The sequence below is a fragment of the Thermochaetoides thermophila genome (assembly GCF_000221225.1).
Source record: "Thermochaetoides thermophila DSM 1495 unplaced genomic scaffold scf7180000011820, whole genome shotgun sequence".
In the NCBI taxonomy this organism is placed as follows: domain Eukaryota; kingdom Fungi; phylum Ascomycota; class Sordariomycetes; order Sordariales; family Chaetomiaceae; genus Thermochaetoides; species Thermochaetoides thermophila.
In genome coordinates this window covers 1,315,043-1,334,080 of record NW_006383036.1, presented here as the reverse complement: position 1 = coordinate 1,334,080, position 19,038 = coordinate 1,315,043, and the positions used below count along the sequence as shown (strand labels likewise).

General features: G+C 51.0%; 3 protein-coding genes across 3 annotated transcripts; 2 read left to right on the top strand and 1 right to left on the bottom strand.

Moving 5' to 3' along the window:
• Window positions 1-9,890: 9,890 nt before the first annotated feature.
• On the top strand, window positions 9,891-11,613 carry CTHT_0053680 (uncharacterized protein; the record flags this gene model as incomplete). Its single annotated transcript, XM_006695641.1, has 4 exons — window positions 9,891-10,243; window positions 10,684-10,949; window positions 11,008-11,305; window positions 11,370-11,613. 4 exons carry the CDS (start codon window positions 9,891-9,893, stop codon window positions 11,611-11,613), a joined length of 1,161 nt encoding a protein of 386 aa, XP_006695704.1.
• Window positions 11,614-14,368: 2,755 nt separating this feature from the next.
• Window positions 14,369-14,991, top strand: CTHT_0053670 (uncharacterized protein; the record flags this gene model as incomplete). Its single annotated transcript, XM_006695640.1, has 2 exons — window positions 14,369-14,565; window positions 14,691-14,991. The coding sequence occupies 2 exons, from the start codon at window positions 14,369-14,371 to the stop codon at window positions 14,989-14,991; spliced, it is 498 nt and encodes a 165-aa protein (XP_006695703.1).
• A 2,567-nt stretch (window positions 14,992-17,558) lies between these two features.
• Window positions 17,559-18,976, bottom strand: CTHT_0053660 (uroporphyrinogen decarboxylase-like protein; the record flags this gene model as incomplete). The annotated part of the gene is made up of 5 exons (XM_006695639.1): window positions 17,559-17,644; window positions 17,705-18,101; window positions 18,176-18,711; window positions 18,782-18,823; window positions 18,919-18,976. 5 exons carry the CDS (start codon window positions 18,974-18,976, stop codon window positions 17,559-17,561), a joined length of 1,119 nt encoding a protein of 372 aa, XP_006695702.1.
• Window positions 18,977-19,038: the final 62 nt, after the last annotated feature.

Here is a 19,038-nt window from a genome sequence, read left to right as displayed (position 1 = left end):
TTACTTTTTTTTTTTTTTTTACTTTCTTTCTCTTATACAGCTTGTCCCTGGGAAGATCTCTGGAAACCAAAGAGCAAAGAAAGAGGAGTTGGTCTGGTTCTGGTGGGACGCGGGAAGGAAGGAAGCAGTTGGTTTGTTTCACTGACTCGTGGCGGTTATGATACCCGGATGAACACACGGTTCTGTTGTTGCGTTGAAATAAGAAAAGCCGGAGGATTCCATTTCACTTCTACAAATGCTGCATGCTTTGGCGGGCTTGAGACCATCTAGCTTAGCCTAAACCTAGACCATGGATTTTTTTGGGGGGTTTGGATGCTCTAAGCTACCGTTCCTTTGGAACCGCTTTTTTTTGCTCGGCTCGTCAACACTTATGGAGACTGAGAACCAACATAGTCATGGCGCCAATGATTCCTTTCGTTGCCTTGAGTTAGAAAGAGGATTCTACTACGTCCCTTCTTTTCTTGGCTCTACGGTCTTCTTCACCCATACCTTGATCCAGATTTTGCTACCTTACTACCAGCAGCAAAAGACTAAGATGGCTTGCCTGATGGTATGAAGCGAGAGAAACTCTAACCTGGTCCAAGACAAGAAGGACTTCAATGATGTAGGCGTAAGAGGAAATCATGGCTCTACACTCTTTTCTTTTTTTCTTTTCTTTTTTTTTTTTTTGTCTCTCCCTCTCTCTCCTTCTCTAAGTCACAGGTTGGCGTTGAGTTAGGTTAGGGTCGGTTTCTGATAAGAAAATTATTTGGGTTTATATGGTTTTAAGAATCTAGACTCAAAAAAAAAAAGTTAAGTCAGAGCAATTCAACAGTGTTATGGCATTTAAGTACAGGGCTTCCTAGCGCTGTTCAAGCTGTGCTCCAGAATATACTTGCTAAGAAGAACGCTCTTCCTCCCACTCCTGGTCGGTTGACAACAGCCAGCCCCAACTTGAGAACTATCGACTCCGGTTCGAGCCAGGAATCTAATTCATGTCATATATGACTTGCCCTCGAGGGCTTGTTTGATATATGCAGTTAATGTACAACCTATTTTGATATAATTAAGGACAGTACGAGCCCCTGCCGTCTTGAAGCGTGCACCGCAATCGTTTAGAATTCCACATCCTGTAGCTAGTCGAGTCGCGTGCCCTGCCAAACGGATGGCGATCTGTCGATTCAGGAGCTACAGCAGGCACTGATCTTTTTCTATCGAGGGAGCTAGGACTAATATACAACTGAACTTGTCTTGGTGAGATTATCCCGAACACAGCAAGTTGGGTGACTAAAGCTTACTTACTATTGATGTTCTTCTACGGCAACCAGATCTCGGCAGTTGGTGTTGCTCAGTTGAGGAAAAGACCACACATATCGACAACATCTCAGTTTTCTCAGAGACGTCGGATCTATTCCCACGTTATATATGTATGATCGTCGTCGTCCCGTTCGCAGTAACCCTGCGGTCCGGGGACGGGGACTGTGAGACGCATCTAGCTTGCCTACGTACCTGTCAACGGTCGCATGCAAGTTACGACGATCATCCCATCCCGTTCGTACCGAACCCAATCCGTTCCCGTTCGCCCGCACATCCCCTTGTCAAAATGGCATCGAAGGACGCAACCGGTACGTATGGGCGGTGCAGCGAGCAACAGTCGATCCCGCAACGGTTAGTCGGCAAGGGGCACGGATCGGCCCTGCGCAAGAATCAACACCTGATGAGTTCTGCTGACTATACTACTTCACAATCACGTTTTGTCCCCATTCCATTGATTAAGACCTGGGTCAATCAACGTTGATAGGGTAGCAACTATGACTTCTGATTATAAGATCCCTGGAACTGGGACTGAGCCAAGCATCTCGGTGCCTGCGCGACAAAAATTATCGGTCGGACGGTCGGCGATCCCACATTCGCAGGGGCTTGGCTGGCTCTGAGCACGCACGCTCAGTCTGATGTCAAATTCGCTATCATATCCCAGGATATCTAAATGTCGAATAGGACCTTCGGGACTTGTAATACCTGTTGCGTGGCTGTGACAATCGGCCACGTTCGAGAAGGCTTTCAAAGGCTCGAGCCCCAGTAAGTACTAGGTAGGGTCCGAACGTTGTTTCAGATCCTCCTTGAGCTCGTAATCTATTTATTGCAAACTTTGATTGAGAGCAACACAATCATTGCCCATTGGTTTTCCTTCTAAGACAGGGCATGAAGGGATTGCCAGAGGAGTGGCGATGAGGGCACCATCGTGATATCTTGATGCAAGATGCATGCACCTGTTCGCAATCCTTCTGGAAGATTGAGCGATAAGGATGGACTGATGGGAAATGTTCTGATTTGGCGAGAGAAACGTTCGACTGGAGCCTCCAATAGTCAATCAGTTGCCAGAATGGATGCCGGTAGTAAGCCAGCAATATAAGTCTCTCAAGAGACTGGTTACCGTGCCGCGGTGTTCATATATCCTGTTGATATTGGCCCTTTATCCTACCGCTCCACAGACGTAAGATCATTACGATGAGTTACTACCATTACCAGGAGACAGAACTGCGGCAACTCCGGCATTATACACAATTTTTTGGTTCCGAGAGCCTCAACTGACCTGGTACTCGGTCTCGGCCATGACATGAACATATCTGCAGCGGGAGTAACCCCAAAGATGGCAGTGAGCGGTTCAATTTTCGTTTGCGTCCGGGAAGAAAGATGGGAAAGAAAACCGAAAAATGTCCCAACGCCTTCGGTACAGACAGACCCGAGGTCGTTAGGAAACGACTTACTGTGTCCCGTTTGATAAAGAAACTCGTCCGCGGTTGCAGAAGGCCAAGAGCCGATGAGCTTCCGGGGCTTAACAAGACATTGCAGATACCGCAGCACAAGATCGGCTACTGTTGAGTAGAAAACCTGTTTGCCAATGTGCTGCAGATGTGAGTTGACTTGGAAGAAAGCCTAGAACCTTGCGTTACTTTCTGAGTTAGATGGCTTCCCATGGAGAAGGGGGCAAGGTGTCCCAGTTCCCCGTGATGAGCACTTTCTCTGCCTGGGTAGCACTGAATGACTTGCTGATCAAGATCTCCATGCTATCGTTTGTCACGCTCTCTGCATGGGAAGTGAGGAGGTCCTCGCCACCCCACACCGAGCAGCAATGGCGGACATGCTCGTTCGCCTCATCATCTAATACCCGTGTAAGCGATTATAGCCCTCCCCACGTCTTGGTCTCCCTTATGCTGCACCGGCCAAGCATCTGTTTGGCTGTTTCAACCGCCGAAATGCCGAAGAAGGCTGCCCATCCCTGATTCTTGGGAGAAAAGAGAATACCATACTCCACTTGATTGATGACAAGTGAAGACGCACTGTGCTGTACAACCCCCTCTCTCCGGCGTCGCTCTTACTGCCTTGCTCTTATAGGTGCTCACGGCCCTCCACGGCCCTCACAGAACGTCTGGTTGGCGATTCATGGCCTAAACAGCCACCAGCAGCCTGCTCCTTTCCCCCAACTGAGGATATAATTGGACGATGTCTCATTTCCGGAGTCAGCGGGGGACCCATGAAAGTCCTTATCGTGGTAGCGAACCCGGTGCCGTCAACATGAACCAAATCCAGCTCCGAAATGTTGATGTGTGCAGATGTTGCTGGAGGGAAGCTTCAACCTGGTCTGAAAGAGGATGACATACCTGCTTGACGAAAGACCTTTCAAAGACACCAACACCAGGAGAACAAATTCTCTAATGGCCATTAGTCGAGCATAAAGCTCAGATCTAGTCGATGATCTAGTTAGCTTGGGGCAACGTACACCAAGGTGCAATGCAAAACAATTCCAAACAGCTCTCTTTGTTCCAACGGACATACTGGATAGGCTGTCAGACAAGTATGCAGTTATCCCCGAATGGATGTATCAGGCTATAAGGCAACGTGATACAAGCTATGTCCACAGTCCGTTATAACAGATCGTTAGCATCAGTGTAAGCCGAAGGCGGTAAACTCAAAGTATCAGTGAACAGCCACAACCTGGTGACATTTACATCATATGGACCGGAACGTTTCTGGGAATCCTTGGGGAAATATGAGAAATCCAGCAGCAGGGCACGTAAAAGTACCGAGTACCTGGTAACTGCTTCGGGCGTTGCAATGAAAGACCCAAACGCTTAATCTCAGCAAGGTCAAGCTGTCAAACAAACTCCTGGAGTGTCATTTCGTACACCAAGCTCTCCCAAAACAGAACAAGGATTGAGTAACAGAGTCTGCCGTGTAACTTAACAATGGTTTCGGCTTATTAGCGACTGTCGAAGAGCAGTCCCTCACGTTAGTGACATCGGCCAAACAGAACAGATTCCTGAATATGGGCGAAGGTCTCGTTGGGCATTTCAAATCAAAACAAGCAAGCGAGGTTGGTATTGAAGCTCGACAGTAATACCGTACACCACGCGACAGAGATACCGGGACTCTCAACCGTCAGAGCTTGGCTGTTCTCCGAACATCGAATGACGAGCCACATCTGTTTAGGTATATTGTTGCTTCCTGACGACGGTACCCCGACGGGAACCATCTTACGACGAGAGGCCAGATCTCCTGGGATGGATTTGTCACCAGTTGCGTATTCGCAAATGGCTTCTAAAGAGGTCGTCGATTCGGTGTGGAGAAAAGAGCAGCACCATCCAAGTGATTGCGTTGAGTCAAGACTCCGTCTGTTAATGATAAGTGCCAGTGCGACTGCAGCACACGACATGCTTTCCCAATCCGGGTAATGGACATGAGGTAGCATGAAATTGCATGGCAACGAGACTTCTGAGGGTGTCGTGGGCGCACAGACACTGAACGTCTGGAAGCATTCCTCAAACGCCAGTCGCCAAGACCCAAGCTTTTGTGTGGTAAAGAGGCCGTGGCGTCAGGGTTTATCTGGAAGGATGTAAGCACATACTGCGTAGAGGTGAAGACCTGTAGCCTGGAGAGGGCAAGAATACCTTCATTCAGATCAAATTTAATACAACCGGAACCATGGCGCCGGACCCTTCAACACTTTTATAAACTTCGGACTGTTAAAACGGCAAAGAGTCCCGGAAACCGAAAACCGTGCCACACACTGCAGAAACACTGGAATCGTGTAAACAGGTCACAAAGAACTGTTCCGGCTCTGGAACCTGATGAAGAGCTAATGAAGCGGATGTGGATTCGCATCACTGGCAATTCCAGTAGAATGATTTGTCGATAGAATCCCTGTTACTGTCAAGTAGAGCTGCCTTAGCCTCTTGCAGGGCACTATGGAAGTAGCGAGTCTTTCCACAAGTGCTCACATCTTGGTGTCAGCCGGTTGCTGTCAAAGATATTACGGGTAAACTCCTTGAGCCACTTGTTTTTGATCCTGATCATTCCCGAAGGCGAGGTGAGTGCAACTTGAGGTATGCAATCCAATCTGAATCTGCAGAGGTCTTCGGAATTTTAGGTATTTTCTTCCCATTCAGCTTGTCCCCTGGGGGCTCTTTACCCATTTCACCTGTGCTAGGTAAGTTGCTTGCTCCGTAGCCTATATTCCCGGAACAAACTCGTCATATGCAAGTGAGGCACCTGTGCATAACACGGAACAGGCCGCTCTTAAAGCTGGGTGGTTTGGTTGGATGATGCTCCCAGACAATGCGACCACGGAATTGACAAGGGGCCCGAGGGCCACGCCAGCAGATCGGATGAACAGTAATGAAGTATAGATCCAAATGCAGGGTCAAGATTCTCGGAATGCAGTGCAAATCCGCGCCAAAGGGCCCATGAAAACTGGTTTGAAGAAGGTGGGAAGAGTCGAGCAAGCGGACTCTTGGCGTTCGTGAACCCCATGGAGGAGATAGATCTGAGTGACATGACGCCGATTTCCATGTTCATTTTTGATCCAACTTCAATCTTTCTGACACGTCCGACTCATCATGGACATGGCCGAAGAGGAAATCCCTTCTTGGCGTGGCGGGGACAAGTATCATCAACCGAGTCTATGGTCACTGTCTGTGCGTTAACAGCAAGCAGTCCCAAGGTCAACCAAAAGCCAACTGTATGGCTGGGACTCGACCTTAGGGGCGCCACTTGGTTCCCTGACAGTGCAGATCACACCGTGCCAGAGGCCTTCCAGAACACTCGCCCGGAAGTTTTTTTTGTGCATCGTCTGCAGCGGTCCAGTGAGGGAGTCTGGGTGAGCTAGTCAGAGCCCAGGAATGACGAGATGGTCAACCCCAAACCACATATAGCGCCAAAATGACCGGATGGCAGCTTTGCATTACTGAAAAAACTGTGACTTTGTTGACGAAAAAGCAAGGGCGTAGTAAGACGTTATACTTAGAATTACGCGGCTCTTGTACTGCTATTCTTGGGAGTGGTAGTCGGTTCTTTTCGCCTTCTCCGGTCCTCGCTACCGAGTTGTGAACTGCATGGAAAGTTTACGCTTTGGGAATGACGTACATCAAACCTCAGTGATCTCCCATGTACAGGGAATGTGAGCAAAGTGCTGACTACGATAAGTTTTAGCCATGTTCTATGTCTTAAGTTGTAGGTTGCAAGGTTGTGGCCTAGGGAGATGGGCCTGTAGGCAGGTGAAGGTCCTTTTAATTCCCCGCAGTGCGTGTTATAGCTTCGACTTGGACTTGGCAGGATCACGGCGCGGGAGGGGCGCTGTTGGTGGTTACGGCAAACTTCCGGTTCAAGATGAACCCTAGTTGCCAGGACCTGCCAGGCCAACCACGCTTTGTGTAGCTGAGCCCAATACAGCAGGGCACGCCGCGCGAGTGCATGCCGCAAACTCAAGGGGCAGACACAAAAAGCCGGCCAGACTGCAGCCGTCCCGGAGAGAAGGTCCAGTCGACATGAGGGCGGGCAGCTGCCGGAGGTAGGGTGTACGTAGCCGGGCGAATTAAGATACGAGAGAGGGCACAGCTAATGGAATATAACTTATAATGGCAGTTAGCTATAGCAGCTGCCACGGCTATGGTAGTAGGGACCAACATGTCATCTGCCATATACGGGAATTGAAGCGGAAAGTTGATTGCAATAGGCCAGCCCGACATGACCGAGTAACAGCGAGCCCGCCGAGATGGAAGTGTCCGATGCCCGCCTGCCTTTCGAGCCGCAGGAGCCGTGTGGCACGACCAATAGGTAGCAGAAGAGCAATGAGCATTGTGTTGCCGTACCGGTCGAGCATCTCGATGGGATCCCGAATCTCGTCATCCAGGTAATCTGTAATCAGGTAATCAGGGGCTGAGTGACTGGACATGTCAAGGTGTCACCAATGGGCCATCTGACAGGCTATAGTCGAGCTCGGTACACTGAGGACCGAGACCTCGATGCAGCCGAGATGGTTGATGAGGCAATCGAGAGATCCGAATGGCCATCCAAGCACGGAGGCTGGAAGGGGTGAGAGGCCCAAGACATCAAACGCCGAGGATCCTGCCTGTTTGTCTGCACGGGCAAGTGGAGGATGGACGCATGTCAGAGGAGGTCAGGGCCTGGAAGCAATAAATGTGTGGGATAGATAGGATCATAGGTGGTAACGGTCGCATCGAAGTCTTCGCGGAAGAGAACGAGAGACGATCCCGACATCAGCTGCCACATCCCAACAAATCGAGAGATTGATATGGCGCTGAGGATTGGGTTGGTGCGAAGTGTAACGGTGTTGAAATGAGAAGTTGGCAATAGGTGGAACAGGAAATTGCAGAGTTGTAAGATCGTCGGCAATTTTGGAGACGGCATCGGTAACGATGAGGGCAGAGCCCAGCTTGGATGGGAGCGCTGTGCTAAGACCATGGTGTTACCTTTACAACACTGTGGGTAAGGTATTCCGTGGGTGGGGTCATAAAATTGTTAAGACCAGATAGTAGGACGTTGTGCATACTATCGTTCTAGGGTCTAAATCCAGCACGGCCTTGCTAGTGCGATGCATTGTTGCTATGCATGCACACCAAGATCACTATTTGCTGGATACGACGGAAGAGATCCAGCTTTTCAAGCATTCCTTTTCCATCTCTTGTGGACAACTATGATGGCTGTCAGTCTCCAGGTAGCTGACATTGGTTTGTGTGCCCCGCCAAACGTTCCACTCATATGGTTGACTGTACGGAGCCCCACAGCTGAAGCTGTCAACAGTGCTGGCGGCGCCGCCCTATGGTCATGATTTGTGGGTGGTTCCTGGAGATCCCGGCAACTTAGCGTCACTTTAAGTTAGGATGAGCCTGGTTGCATAGATTGATTTGGTACCTATTCAACCTAGCTTCATCTTGTCTGACGAGTTCTGACTGAGAGAAGTGTTACACGTCGCTACAAAAACTACTGTCATGGTTCTAGTATGTCCCAAAAGATACGGCATCTGTTGAACCTCAGTCATTGCTGGAACACAGTACATGAGAAAGTCCATCCTGCTAGATACAGCAGCTGGAAGAGGAATTTACTGATAAGAGGTCATTGAGCATCTGCTGAGCCTATGCAAGTCAGCTTCTTGTCATAGCAAATGTGTGATTGGCACTTTATCCAAGTTGAACTGGAAGCTGGTGAAGAGGATACTGAAGATGCAACGTTGCTAAAGTATCTTGGGAGTACGCGGTTTAAGTATGAGTGCAGTAGAAGAGAGTGTCAGGCGGAGGGCTTCACATGAAACCTTGATGCCTAATTGGTGCGTGTGCAGAAGATGTACATCTCAATTCGTCGATGATGGATTGAGGAGAGACATTATTGGCATCGTCAAACTTATCGCTTCATGCAATGAAAGAGATCTAGAGCTAGTATCAGTAAAACCAGACCTCTCTTCAGCCTCAAAACCAGGTATACAAAGGTTGTAGCGGCGATCTACTTACCACGTTCGCTTCGTTCGGATGTCGAGTCAAAGCTGGGAGACCCTACAGATACAGCCACTACACAAATTGTGAGCTTAGGTATGGGTACTTCTACCCCTGGCAAGAGGTACGGTACGGTTGTGTTCACATGAGAGTCAATGTGTTGAAGGTAAAACTAAGTGAACGATTTGAAACCAAGTGCATGTGAATAGTTTGGGAGCTCAAAAATTTATCACCACAGAATCTTGGGCAAAACTCTGAGGGGAATATAAATGCTTATTAAAGGACGTTGCACTTGTTGTCCATCAAGATAGTCTTGATGGGATGAAAGTTCTGCTCCAGATTTTCATTGGGGTGGGCCCACCCCGGCAGATTGGTGGGGCTAGATTGGTGCATGCACAGTCCCCAGTTGACCTCATGCACAGTGTCACAGGCACGCAGCTTTCACTGTGCTTTACCGGGCCGGGGATGGACAGTGGATCAAAATGCAACAAAGCTGGGCTAAACCTTCCCCTGGCCGCCCAGGATGCTCGACCATCATCAGCATAGTTTCTCCACTCTTCCACGCTCACCTACCTTTGACCTGCTGTGTGGTGTTCAAAGCACCGATCCAAGAAGCTATTTCACCTATCAACGACACGCTTGAGCCACAGCCAGACTATAAACTACCGCAACGCCCTTCGGTCTCGCCAGCCGCCGTCCCCAGCGCTGAGCCTCATCGTGGCACCGAGTCCTCGTTTCTTTGTCACCAGCCTTCCTCCGTTGGCACACCGATCAGGGTTCTCTGGGTTCCCAGCCCGGTCGCCAGTCTCTCGCCGCTTGCCCCAACTTCCACTGTAAATTCAGCCGTTGTTTGTCCCATCCCTAAAAGCCGAAGTGCTCTCAACCTAGTCCTCCGTCACAGCCGCACGCCTCTCCGGTCCGCTTCCCGCTGTCCGCCGTGGCCAGATAGATTGGCAGCCCGGCGCAGCCTCTCTCTTTCTCGCGGCAGTGACCGTCACTCCGTGTCTGATCCCAACCGTCCGCCAAACCTTCCCAAAGCCTAGCCAGAATCCACTTCTGTCGCGCTCTCCGGCGATCTGTCAGACAAGCCCGGCGCAGTCCCGAGGGACTCGACGGTTGTAAACAATGAATCAACCACCATATCCGTCGAGCTCAGCGCAGAGCCTTCCCCCCGACATGCACTCGCAACCACATCCGCATCATTCACCATATCCTGCTCATCACCAGATGCAGCCGCTACCTCCAATGCCTGCGCCCAGCACATCCTACCCCTCGAGCACATCTTACACAGAGCCGGCTCCGATGGCCAGCACCGCGGCACCTCCCCCTCCTCCTCAGCCTGCACCGTCCAACGAGAGCTCCCAGCCAACGCCTTCGTCCTCCTCAGAAAAGCCACAGCTCACGCCAGAGCAGAAGCGGCAACAGGAAATCAACCTCACACCCTTCTCTGCCACGGATGAACTAGGCCGGACATACAGGTGAGGTTACTCCCCCGTGAACTTGAGACGGGCCGTAGCCTTCGGTCTCTCTCGGTCGACCGACGACTCGGCCCGCATGCGCGACACGGTATGAGAACTGTTCGTGCCTATGTCGTGCCAGGCATGTTGACGGAGGTTAACCCGATTCCCCCGATAGCCTTGACGTTGTGCAACAGCCACAACGTGCGCGGATGTGTGGTTTTGGCGACAAGGCAAGTTTATCCTAGTGGTCTTGGCTATCAATTGGCAGAGCGTTCGACGTGGTCGAGATGCTAACTGCAGGATAAGGATCGTCGACCTATCACCCCTCCGCCGTGTGTCCGGCTCATTGTGCGAGATGCGAAGACTGGCAAAGAGATCGACTGCAAGTAAGTGTCGCCCAATTCCGGCATGTGCCTTTCCCAGCGGTGACCTAACCATCTCACTTCTACTTCCGATAGCGAGATCGAGCATACTATGTACGTTCTCAACGTCGATTTATGGTCTGAGGACGCCTTGAGAGAGGTCAACTTAGTCCGTCACACAACAGCAACCCCCTCCATCTCGTCGACCTCACCAGCCTCTTATGCTCAGATCGACCAGGCCACACCTACCTATTCTCACATCCTTCCCTCAAGCCGAGACGTTGCTTATGGGTCCCAGATGGGCTATGGCCCTCAGAACCAAGCCGTTGCCCCATACGGCATGCAGCAACCTTATGGCCCACGTATGTTATGCTCATGTCTTGCGCCATTTGTTAAGTCTAGGTTGCTAACAAGGTACAGCTGGCTATGTGTCATCCAACGGAACAGGCTATCAGCCAAGCCAGTACTACTCCCAACCGGAGCTGCACGGCCTGAATCAAATGGTGCCGTCACCATACGGGCCCCCGCGGGTATACGATCAATATGGCACTGTGTCTCAACGGATGTCGATGAGCAGCAATCAGCCTCAGGGCATGTTCACCCGAAACCTGATTGGCAGTTTGGCAGCTAGCGCCTTCCGTCTGAGCGACCCCGAAGACAAGATTGGTATCTGGTTCATCCTCCAAGATCTTAGCGTTCGCACAGAAGGTTGCTTCCGGTGAGTCTCGTTGTAAGGGTTTCCAAGTAATCTGAGCATGGAGACTGACGATGTGCTATTGTAGCCTGAGATTTTCATTTGTCAATGTTGGCGCTCCTGGTGCTCAAGGGAACGGCGTCAACAACGGCAAGGCACCAGTACTCGCTTCTGTTTTCAGCGATGTATTCCAGGTTTACTCGGCCAAGAAGTTCCCTGGCGTGTGCGAGAGCACTTTGCTCAGCAAGTGTTTCGCTACCCAGGGCATCAAGATCCCGATCCGCAAGGACAACCCCAAGAACAACAATCAAGATGATGATGATGACTATTAATTCGGAGGTAGACATTACCGCATCGGCCACTTGCGGTCGAAATGGTGGGCCTATGCGGTGTTCCCACTATATCGGACAGTATCGCCCGAGATGGGGAACAAGGGCAGGCAGTTGAGCAGGATCTCTCACGGATATATACCCAGCGAATCCTTGAAACAATGCTGCTACATCGCGGCTCGTCTAATTCGTTGATGTTCCAATGGCTTCCTTGATTCTACGTTGGTTGCTGGTCTCGCTCATCAGATACGAGGTATACAGCGGGAAAAGAAAATACGCAGCATGCAAGTGCGAACAATAACTTTATGGCTGGTATGCCAGGTTGATGGTATCTAAGATTTATTGTGGTTATTTCACAAAGTGATGGTTTGCTTTCTTGACAGGGGATATGGTGATGCAGTCTCGGATTGGAGTAGGAAAACAAGAGAGTGAGGTGAAAAAGACGGCAGTTCAGATGTTGCAGTTGGGTTGGTCTATTTCATTAGGGTTCAATGTTCATCGCATGCGTGCCACAACCGTGTCAGCCGTTTATGGCATTGCAAATATCACTGACCTACACATAGGCTCTCAAGGTAGTCTGTAGATGGGATGGTTTTGGGCGAATTTAGATAGGGTACACAGTTCGCGCTCTCTGTAAATTAGCTTGTTTGTTCGAATTCAAGCCATCTCCGACGTTCTTTGGTTCTCATGCTGTTCGTGATCTGTTCAATCGTGCCAAGACGGTTTGCACACTTCGAGGAAGGGTTGAAGCCCCGGCATGTGCTCTTAGGACTGGGTGTCTCTATTGACAGTAGGCCACAGAGACACGGACATCTTTGAGCGGGGTTCAATTGCATTAATAGCCCGAATTTTTTTTGTGCCCATTAAAGGGGGATTGAAGGCATTATATCACTGGGAAGGGCTCGGGCGGACTGAAAGTTGGTCAAGACTGACGAGAAGTACATGGGGACAGTAAAACCATCACACATCAATTTTACAAAGTGTAATAAACTCTCAGCCAAGTGAAGTATTATAATACCGAAGTGTACTGACAGTAACGTCCCCCTAGCCGAGCAGCGGAGGGCAAGCCCCGCAACACCAAGGCATGTCCCGTATCGATTCTCACTCCTCGCAAAGCCTTTTTGATGACGATCAGAGATCACCGAAGCTAGCCAGTCAGTATTCAACGGTTTTACCAGGTAGCACGGCATAAAAATTGCAGTTCTCCTCCCGCAGGGTAGTTGAGAACTTGAAGTCGTTGTAGCCTCGTGGGGCCTTGGTGTTACATGAGTTGCTGCCTTGTCCCATGCTGCCCCATCGACGCTTCGATAAGCGGGTTAAGATGAGAGGACGGGAGGACGGGGGACGGAAACAAGCCTTTGAAGGTTGTGTGGGCCTCGAGCTTCCACAGGGGGGAGGTACGAGCTCCGCTCCAGACTGCAGGCCGCGCAGCACACCTGGACTCTCTCAGACAACCCTCTCAGCATGCTACATACAGCAGGCACAGTTTCCCGTGTAGGTAACACGACGTTGGGCGCCAGTGCCTTGGTTCTGGCCTGATGCAATACCGTCGAATCGGCGACAGCTTTTGGCCATTGAAGTTTTTTGTACAATCGACTTATAATTTACGACTTGCTGCAGAAGCCACCGCTCTCAGAACAGAACATGAGGCCGGCCCTCGGCATGCACGGGCTGCCCCTCCACACCACCTGGCACCTGGCAGGCGGGAACGAATCAAGGTTCCTTCGTGCTGGGAACCACCCCGCCAACCACCACGCGGCAATCCACTGCCTATGCCCGCGTGCACCTACCCTACCTAGGGGAATCGAGCCTTGTCTATGACCGCCGGCGCCGCCGGCTGCTGGCGGCCTGGCTCTGGCAGTGCGCCAATGCGCCAAGCGAAATGGCACCATCGGACGGCTGATCGCTGCAGTGTCTTTGCTCGCGTGCACTTTGCAAGCAGCCAACAGCCTGGGACCTCAGCTGCCCTCCTGACGTCTTGCATCATCGTCGGGCGCACGACGCGACAACGACCAGGACGCTGAGCATACTCCCCCGCTCGGGCTCCAGACGCCGACAGAGTCCAACATCGTCACCAACAGGCACGAGTGCCCGATGGACGGGCGCGGATGTGAAATGAGGTTGCCGCGACCCCTCACGCAACTCCAGCCCAATGAGGGGCAATGCGGGGCAGCGCGAAAGAAAAAAAAGTCCAGGGATGCCCAGCTGGTGTTAAGTCCGCACGTCCAAGACGGGTACCACAGAGAAGCTAGCAGATCCTGACGCCATGGTCCTGGGTTGTTTCTGACGAGAGAAAAAAATTAGAAGATGTAACGAATGGGGTGGGAGGGCAAGGAGGAAAGAGAAAGAAGGAAAGAAAAAAAATTCTTTCGAACCTTGTGATCACTTTTGCATCCCTCCACCGCCGCCGCATCGCATTTACCAGACTTCTCTAGGCCGGTTTGCGAAATTGGGGCGAACACCATTGCCCGCTAAGCCTGCCAGTGTTCGATATTTTCAGACACTTGCACGCCTTACTTCGGAACTGCCTTGAGTGCGGCTCCCCTTAACAGCGAGACTAGCCAGTATATAACCAGCCGTCCTGTCCCTCCTCTCTTCCCCCCCAGGACTGTCATCAAACACAAATAGCGAGTACATCGATTTCTCAGTCAACCGTAATCAAACTTGGATTTATCTTGACTGTTTATCCAGTCCCCCACTCCACAATCTCGGCCGCTCTCCCTGCTTGCCACTTCACATATACATTCACCAGCCAACAATGTCGCACATGCAGTCCTCCGGCCGCGGTGGCGCCGGCAACATTGTTGACAGCTCCAAGGCTCCCCAAATCCAGCCCAAGGACCTGGAGACGCCAACCCTGAAGAGCGAAATGGTCACGACTGGTCGTGGTGGCACCGGCAACATGGCCGCCAATCTGGATGCCGAGGAGAAGCGCCGTCTTCAGGACGTCGAACCGTGTGTCTCCCCCACTAGCCGTTTCCCTGTGCCTGTTCACTCCGCGCTTCCGTGCAGTGACGACACAGTTCGCCACTGCGCCCCTTGCCCGACATACCAAGCGTATGAGGCTGACAAGTATCCAGAGTTGTCCGTCGTGAGACCCAGACCGCCCACATCGGCCGTGGAGGGACCGGAAATGTTGTCAAGGCTGGCGCTGATGCCTCTGACGAGATTACTTCTGCTGCTCCCGGATCCCCGAACCTGCTGACTAAGATCAAGTCGAACGTCCTCGGTGGTGGCGACGCAAAGGAGGAAAAGAAGGAGAGGTCGAGCGGCGAGGGCGACGCACCCGAGACAGGTGCTGCCCACAGCAGGCGTAAGTCTGAATCTACTGGCCAGGGGCTGGTAGAGAAGGGCATCAATCGTTTGTTCGGGAAGAAATAGGCTTGCGGGTTCTTTTGTGTTGATCCATATTTTGTTTACGCAATGGAGGAAGGGGGGAGAGGAAAGGGTAATGGGTTCCTGGAGGGTGCGTTGATGTTCGGCAAAGAAGGGTTGTTGGGATAAGTCACGGTCTCCACATCATCTCGGGTGGACTTCATCTCTCGGGGAGCCGAATGTTTGGGTGCGGATTTTGTTTCTCGTGATAACATACCCAGGGGGTTTTGGCGTTGGGTTGTGGCAAGAACTGGTTGTTATGTTTGTCTTGTAGCTGGAAGCGGTCGATCTTCATGACAAAGGGGCATCTATGGGGCTTCATTTCAAAGACTACACACTCTAGCCATAGGAGTGCATAAGAGATGTGAGAATGCAATTTTGGGTTCTCTCTTCCCATTACTGGTCCAAACCTTCTCTGATCTACTATACTCCACATGTTTCGTATCCGCCCGAAGATGTCCTTACCTCACTAGGAGCTCCCGAAAACGACTTAAGACGCTGATCACAATGTTGACATGAGGGTCCTCTCAGGACAACCATTTCCCTCATCCGCCTCGATGGATATGGGACATCTGATATGGCGCATCTAAGACCTCGGCCACAGTATATGAATAAGACATCTAATATGTTGTCAACCTGTCAAGCCTGACTATCTGTGTGAAAAGGATGTCCTTAACGGGGCTTCTCTAAGAGATAGTTTAGTCCTCTACTGTAACACGCAGGTCTCATTGAAACCAATTCTCAATACCCACCTTTTCGTACTTCTTCCAGCGGCAAGGGAAGATGCGGCGGTCAGACTGGGCCTTACCTTCTAGAGCCTAGATTCTCGACGATCTAATAGACGTTCTCCCCGGCCGGTTCCAGCATTTCGGCGACCGAATGGGTCTTGACGCAGATGACGTTGTTACAGTTAAACATACCGAGATATGGTTTGGCCGTGCAGACACTTATATAAAGAAATTCATCAACCCATCATCTAGCCGCCTGAGACTTGCCAGATGGCACTTGTGTATAGTTGCTCATATTATTCCTTGTTCTGAGTTCCCCTCCCCGAAGCTCTTGGCCTAAGGATGTCCGTCTCTTCAAACTACATTCTCCAGCTTTCACATCACATTTTCCTCTCAGAATCAACCAACCCATCTCCAAAACTTCTAGCCCTTCTTGAATCTCATCTCCCTTATTCCCTTCTAGTATTTCGTTGCTTCCAGTTTGCTGCAAAAAGACAGCAGAAAGCGCAGAGTAACGAGCTCTGCGGAGGGCGAATCTTGTTTGCCCGTTATTGTTTTCCGGACGGGGGAACGTACTCTGAGGACAGCGTGTACAACCATTCGGGACCATTCGCAGCTGCATATGTCGATCTCTCGCGCAAGCCGGAGTCGCAGTGCATTGTGTACTGCACGTTGGAGGATCGACATGGTGTATGCTTGACTCTTGATGGTAGATATATATACCCCTCCCCAAACCAGCCCAAGGACAGCGCACTGATTGGCGTACGCAAAAGAACATGAAGAACCAGAATTAGAAGAAAGTGAAGAAGCGCAGAGGGAAGTCAACCTCGTCCTTGCACTTTTTCACCGGATCAAGGAAATCGCTCTTTCAGTAAACTACCGTGGTTGGGGCAACGCCAAAGGCTCCAGGGATTCACTTATCCAGGTTGGCCCTCTCCATGTCGCTACGGCAATGGCTCTGCGATCGCGCGACGTGATGCTGGACTACGTTGAAAATGTGGAAAAGGAAACCCGCATCGTGGGAGGGTTGGGAGTCTGGGAGAGGTGGGCAATACAGGTGAAGGACTTGTCCTCAATCCCTATTGAAATACCCCTGCCGGAGGGGATGAAGTGGGATAACGTGCAGGAAGAGGATATGGAATTGGTGCTCAGTAAGATCGTGAGGAGGCGTAAAAAGTGAGTGCATATCTCTGAGATGAAGTGGTTGAAGGAGCCAGCGATGAACGCGTGGGCTAACCTGACCTAGAGACATTTTGTTGACGTTGCCCAGTATGGGTGTTCGTCTTGCCGAGGGAAGACTTATCGCATGGGCATTTGTGAGTAAGTGGATGTCTCCCAAGTCTGATATTCACTCGTTATATGTCTGCGTAGCTGACGAGATCTCCACAGGTATTGACGGAGACATAATTGGCTGCTATGTTGAGGTAGGATGTCGATCCCGTGACATTTTAAATACCAGACAATCGCTTAACAAGGTAGGAACAATATCGACGCCTTGGGCTGGCCAAAGCAGTCTGCTGCAAGCTTGCATACGAATACCTCAAGAATAACGCCAAAGACGGATGGATGTCTGCCTGTATTGGTATGATGAATCACGCGAGCAAGGCGTTGGCCAACAGTACTGAAGCGAGAGTTGTCTGGAACGTGACATGGTAAGTTCGGCGAAATCAGTCAATCGAAAACATCTTGCTGAAAGGACCAGGGCTATGGTTCATCTAGACAAACTTGGTTCTGGATCCATAATCAGCCGGTTGTAATTATGTCCCGCGGGGAGGATAGATAGTCTGTCCAAAGACTTTCGATTCTTATGGAGATATTGTACAACGGAAAGAATAATTTAATGTTCTATTGCTGTTCATCCAGTTTTGTCAGGCGATGGATCTCTTCAAAGAAGAATCTCAAATCATCCGGATTGACGAATGGTGTAACTCCTATATGATATGTGATATCAGCAACCTATTTAAAAGACATCTGCGAAAAGAAAAACTTACCATGTCCAAGATTCACAATCCAACCTCGCCTGCGGTTCTTCCAATCGAAGCCTTTTACCATATTTTCAACCGCCTCTGTAATGGCAGCCCGAGAGCCATACAAAACACCAGGGTCTGCATTACCCTGAATGACAATCGGCCGCTCACCAACAGTCTTCACGGCCTCAGCCGGGTCATGCAGCCAGTCAAGTCCAACAACATTGTAGCCCATGTTGCATGCGGCATCAAGGGCGTACCATGCACCCTTGGGGAAGACCACCATGGGGACGGGTTCCAGCCCCATCTCCCTAAGTCTCCGGGGAAGGTTTCTGGCGATGTACTCAAGGTAAGGTTGGGAGAACTTCTTAAATGATGCAGGGGACAGCTCGCCAGCCCATGAGTCGAAAACTTGAATAATCTAAGGGGGCGTGGTTTAGCCAGCAGGCTCTACAAGCGTGCGAAGATGGCCGGGTTAGACGGTGAGGGACCTACCTGGGCGCCGGCCTTGACTTGAAGTGCGAGATACTCAACACAGACCTCGGAAATCTTCTGAAGGAGGGCCTTTGTCTCCTCAGGATATTTATATATCCATGTCTTACTCTCCTTAAACAACTTCGTGCCGCCGCCCTCTACCATGTAGCACAGGAGGGTCCAAGGGGCGCCGCAAAAGCCAAACAAGGGCACGCGACCATTGAGCTTCTTGCGGGTAAGGGTAATTGCCTTGTAAACGTAGTCGAGTTCTGCAGCAACGTCGACCTGGCGCTGCATGATCTCGGCGTACTGAGGGTCTCCAGGACTCCGTAGGGGGTTGGGGAAGTGTGGGCCCTTCTTGTCGACCATTTCAACGATCATGCCCATAGCTTGGGGCACTACCAGAATGTCGGAAAAGATAATTGCAGCATCAATGAGACCAGCATAGCGCTCAATTGGCTGCAGAGTCAGCGTGGACGCGACTTCGGGGTCTCGGCAGCACTCGAAGAAGTCGCGGTTGCCCTTGGCCTCATGGTACTCGGGCAGATAACGACCGGCTAGGTGTCGTAGTCAGTGGACGAACATCAGGATTGGCGATTGATGGACAATTATGGGGCTAATTCTCACCCTGCCGCATCACCCAGATAGGCGGACGTTCGACGGTTTGGCCTGAGATGTCAGCAGCGCGTTCTTCTTTTCTGTCATTTTCCCTTTCGCTCTTCTTCTCCCCCGCAACTCCCAACCCTTCATAAGGCAAGACATACCCCATGCTGCCCTCAAGAGTAGGTCGTTCTGCAGAGGGGCAAAGTCCTGGTCCGCCATTGTTGTTGCTGTTGACCTCCAAGATGCCAGACGTCCACACTCACGTCCGTGTCGGAGGCTCG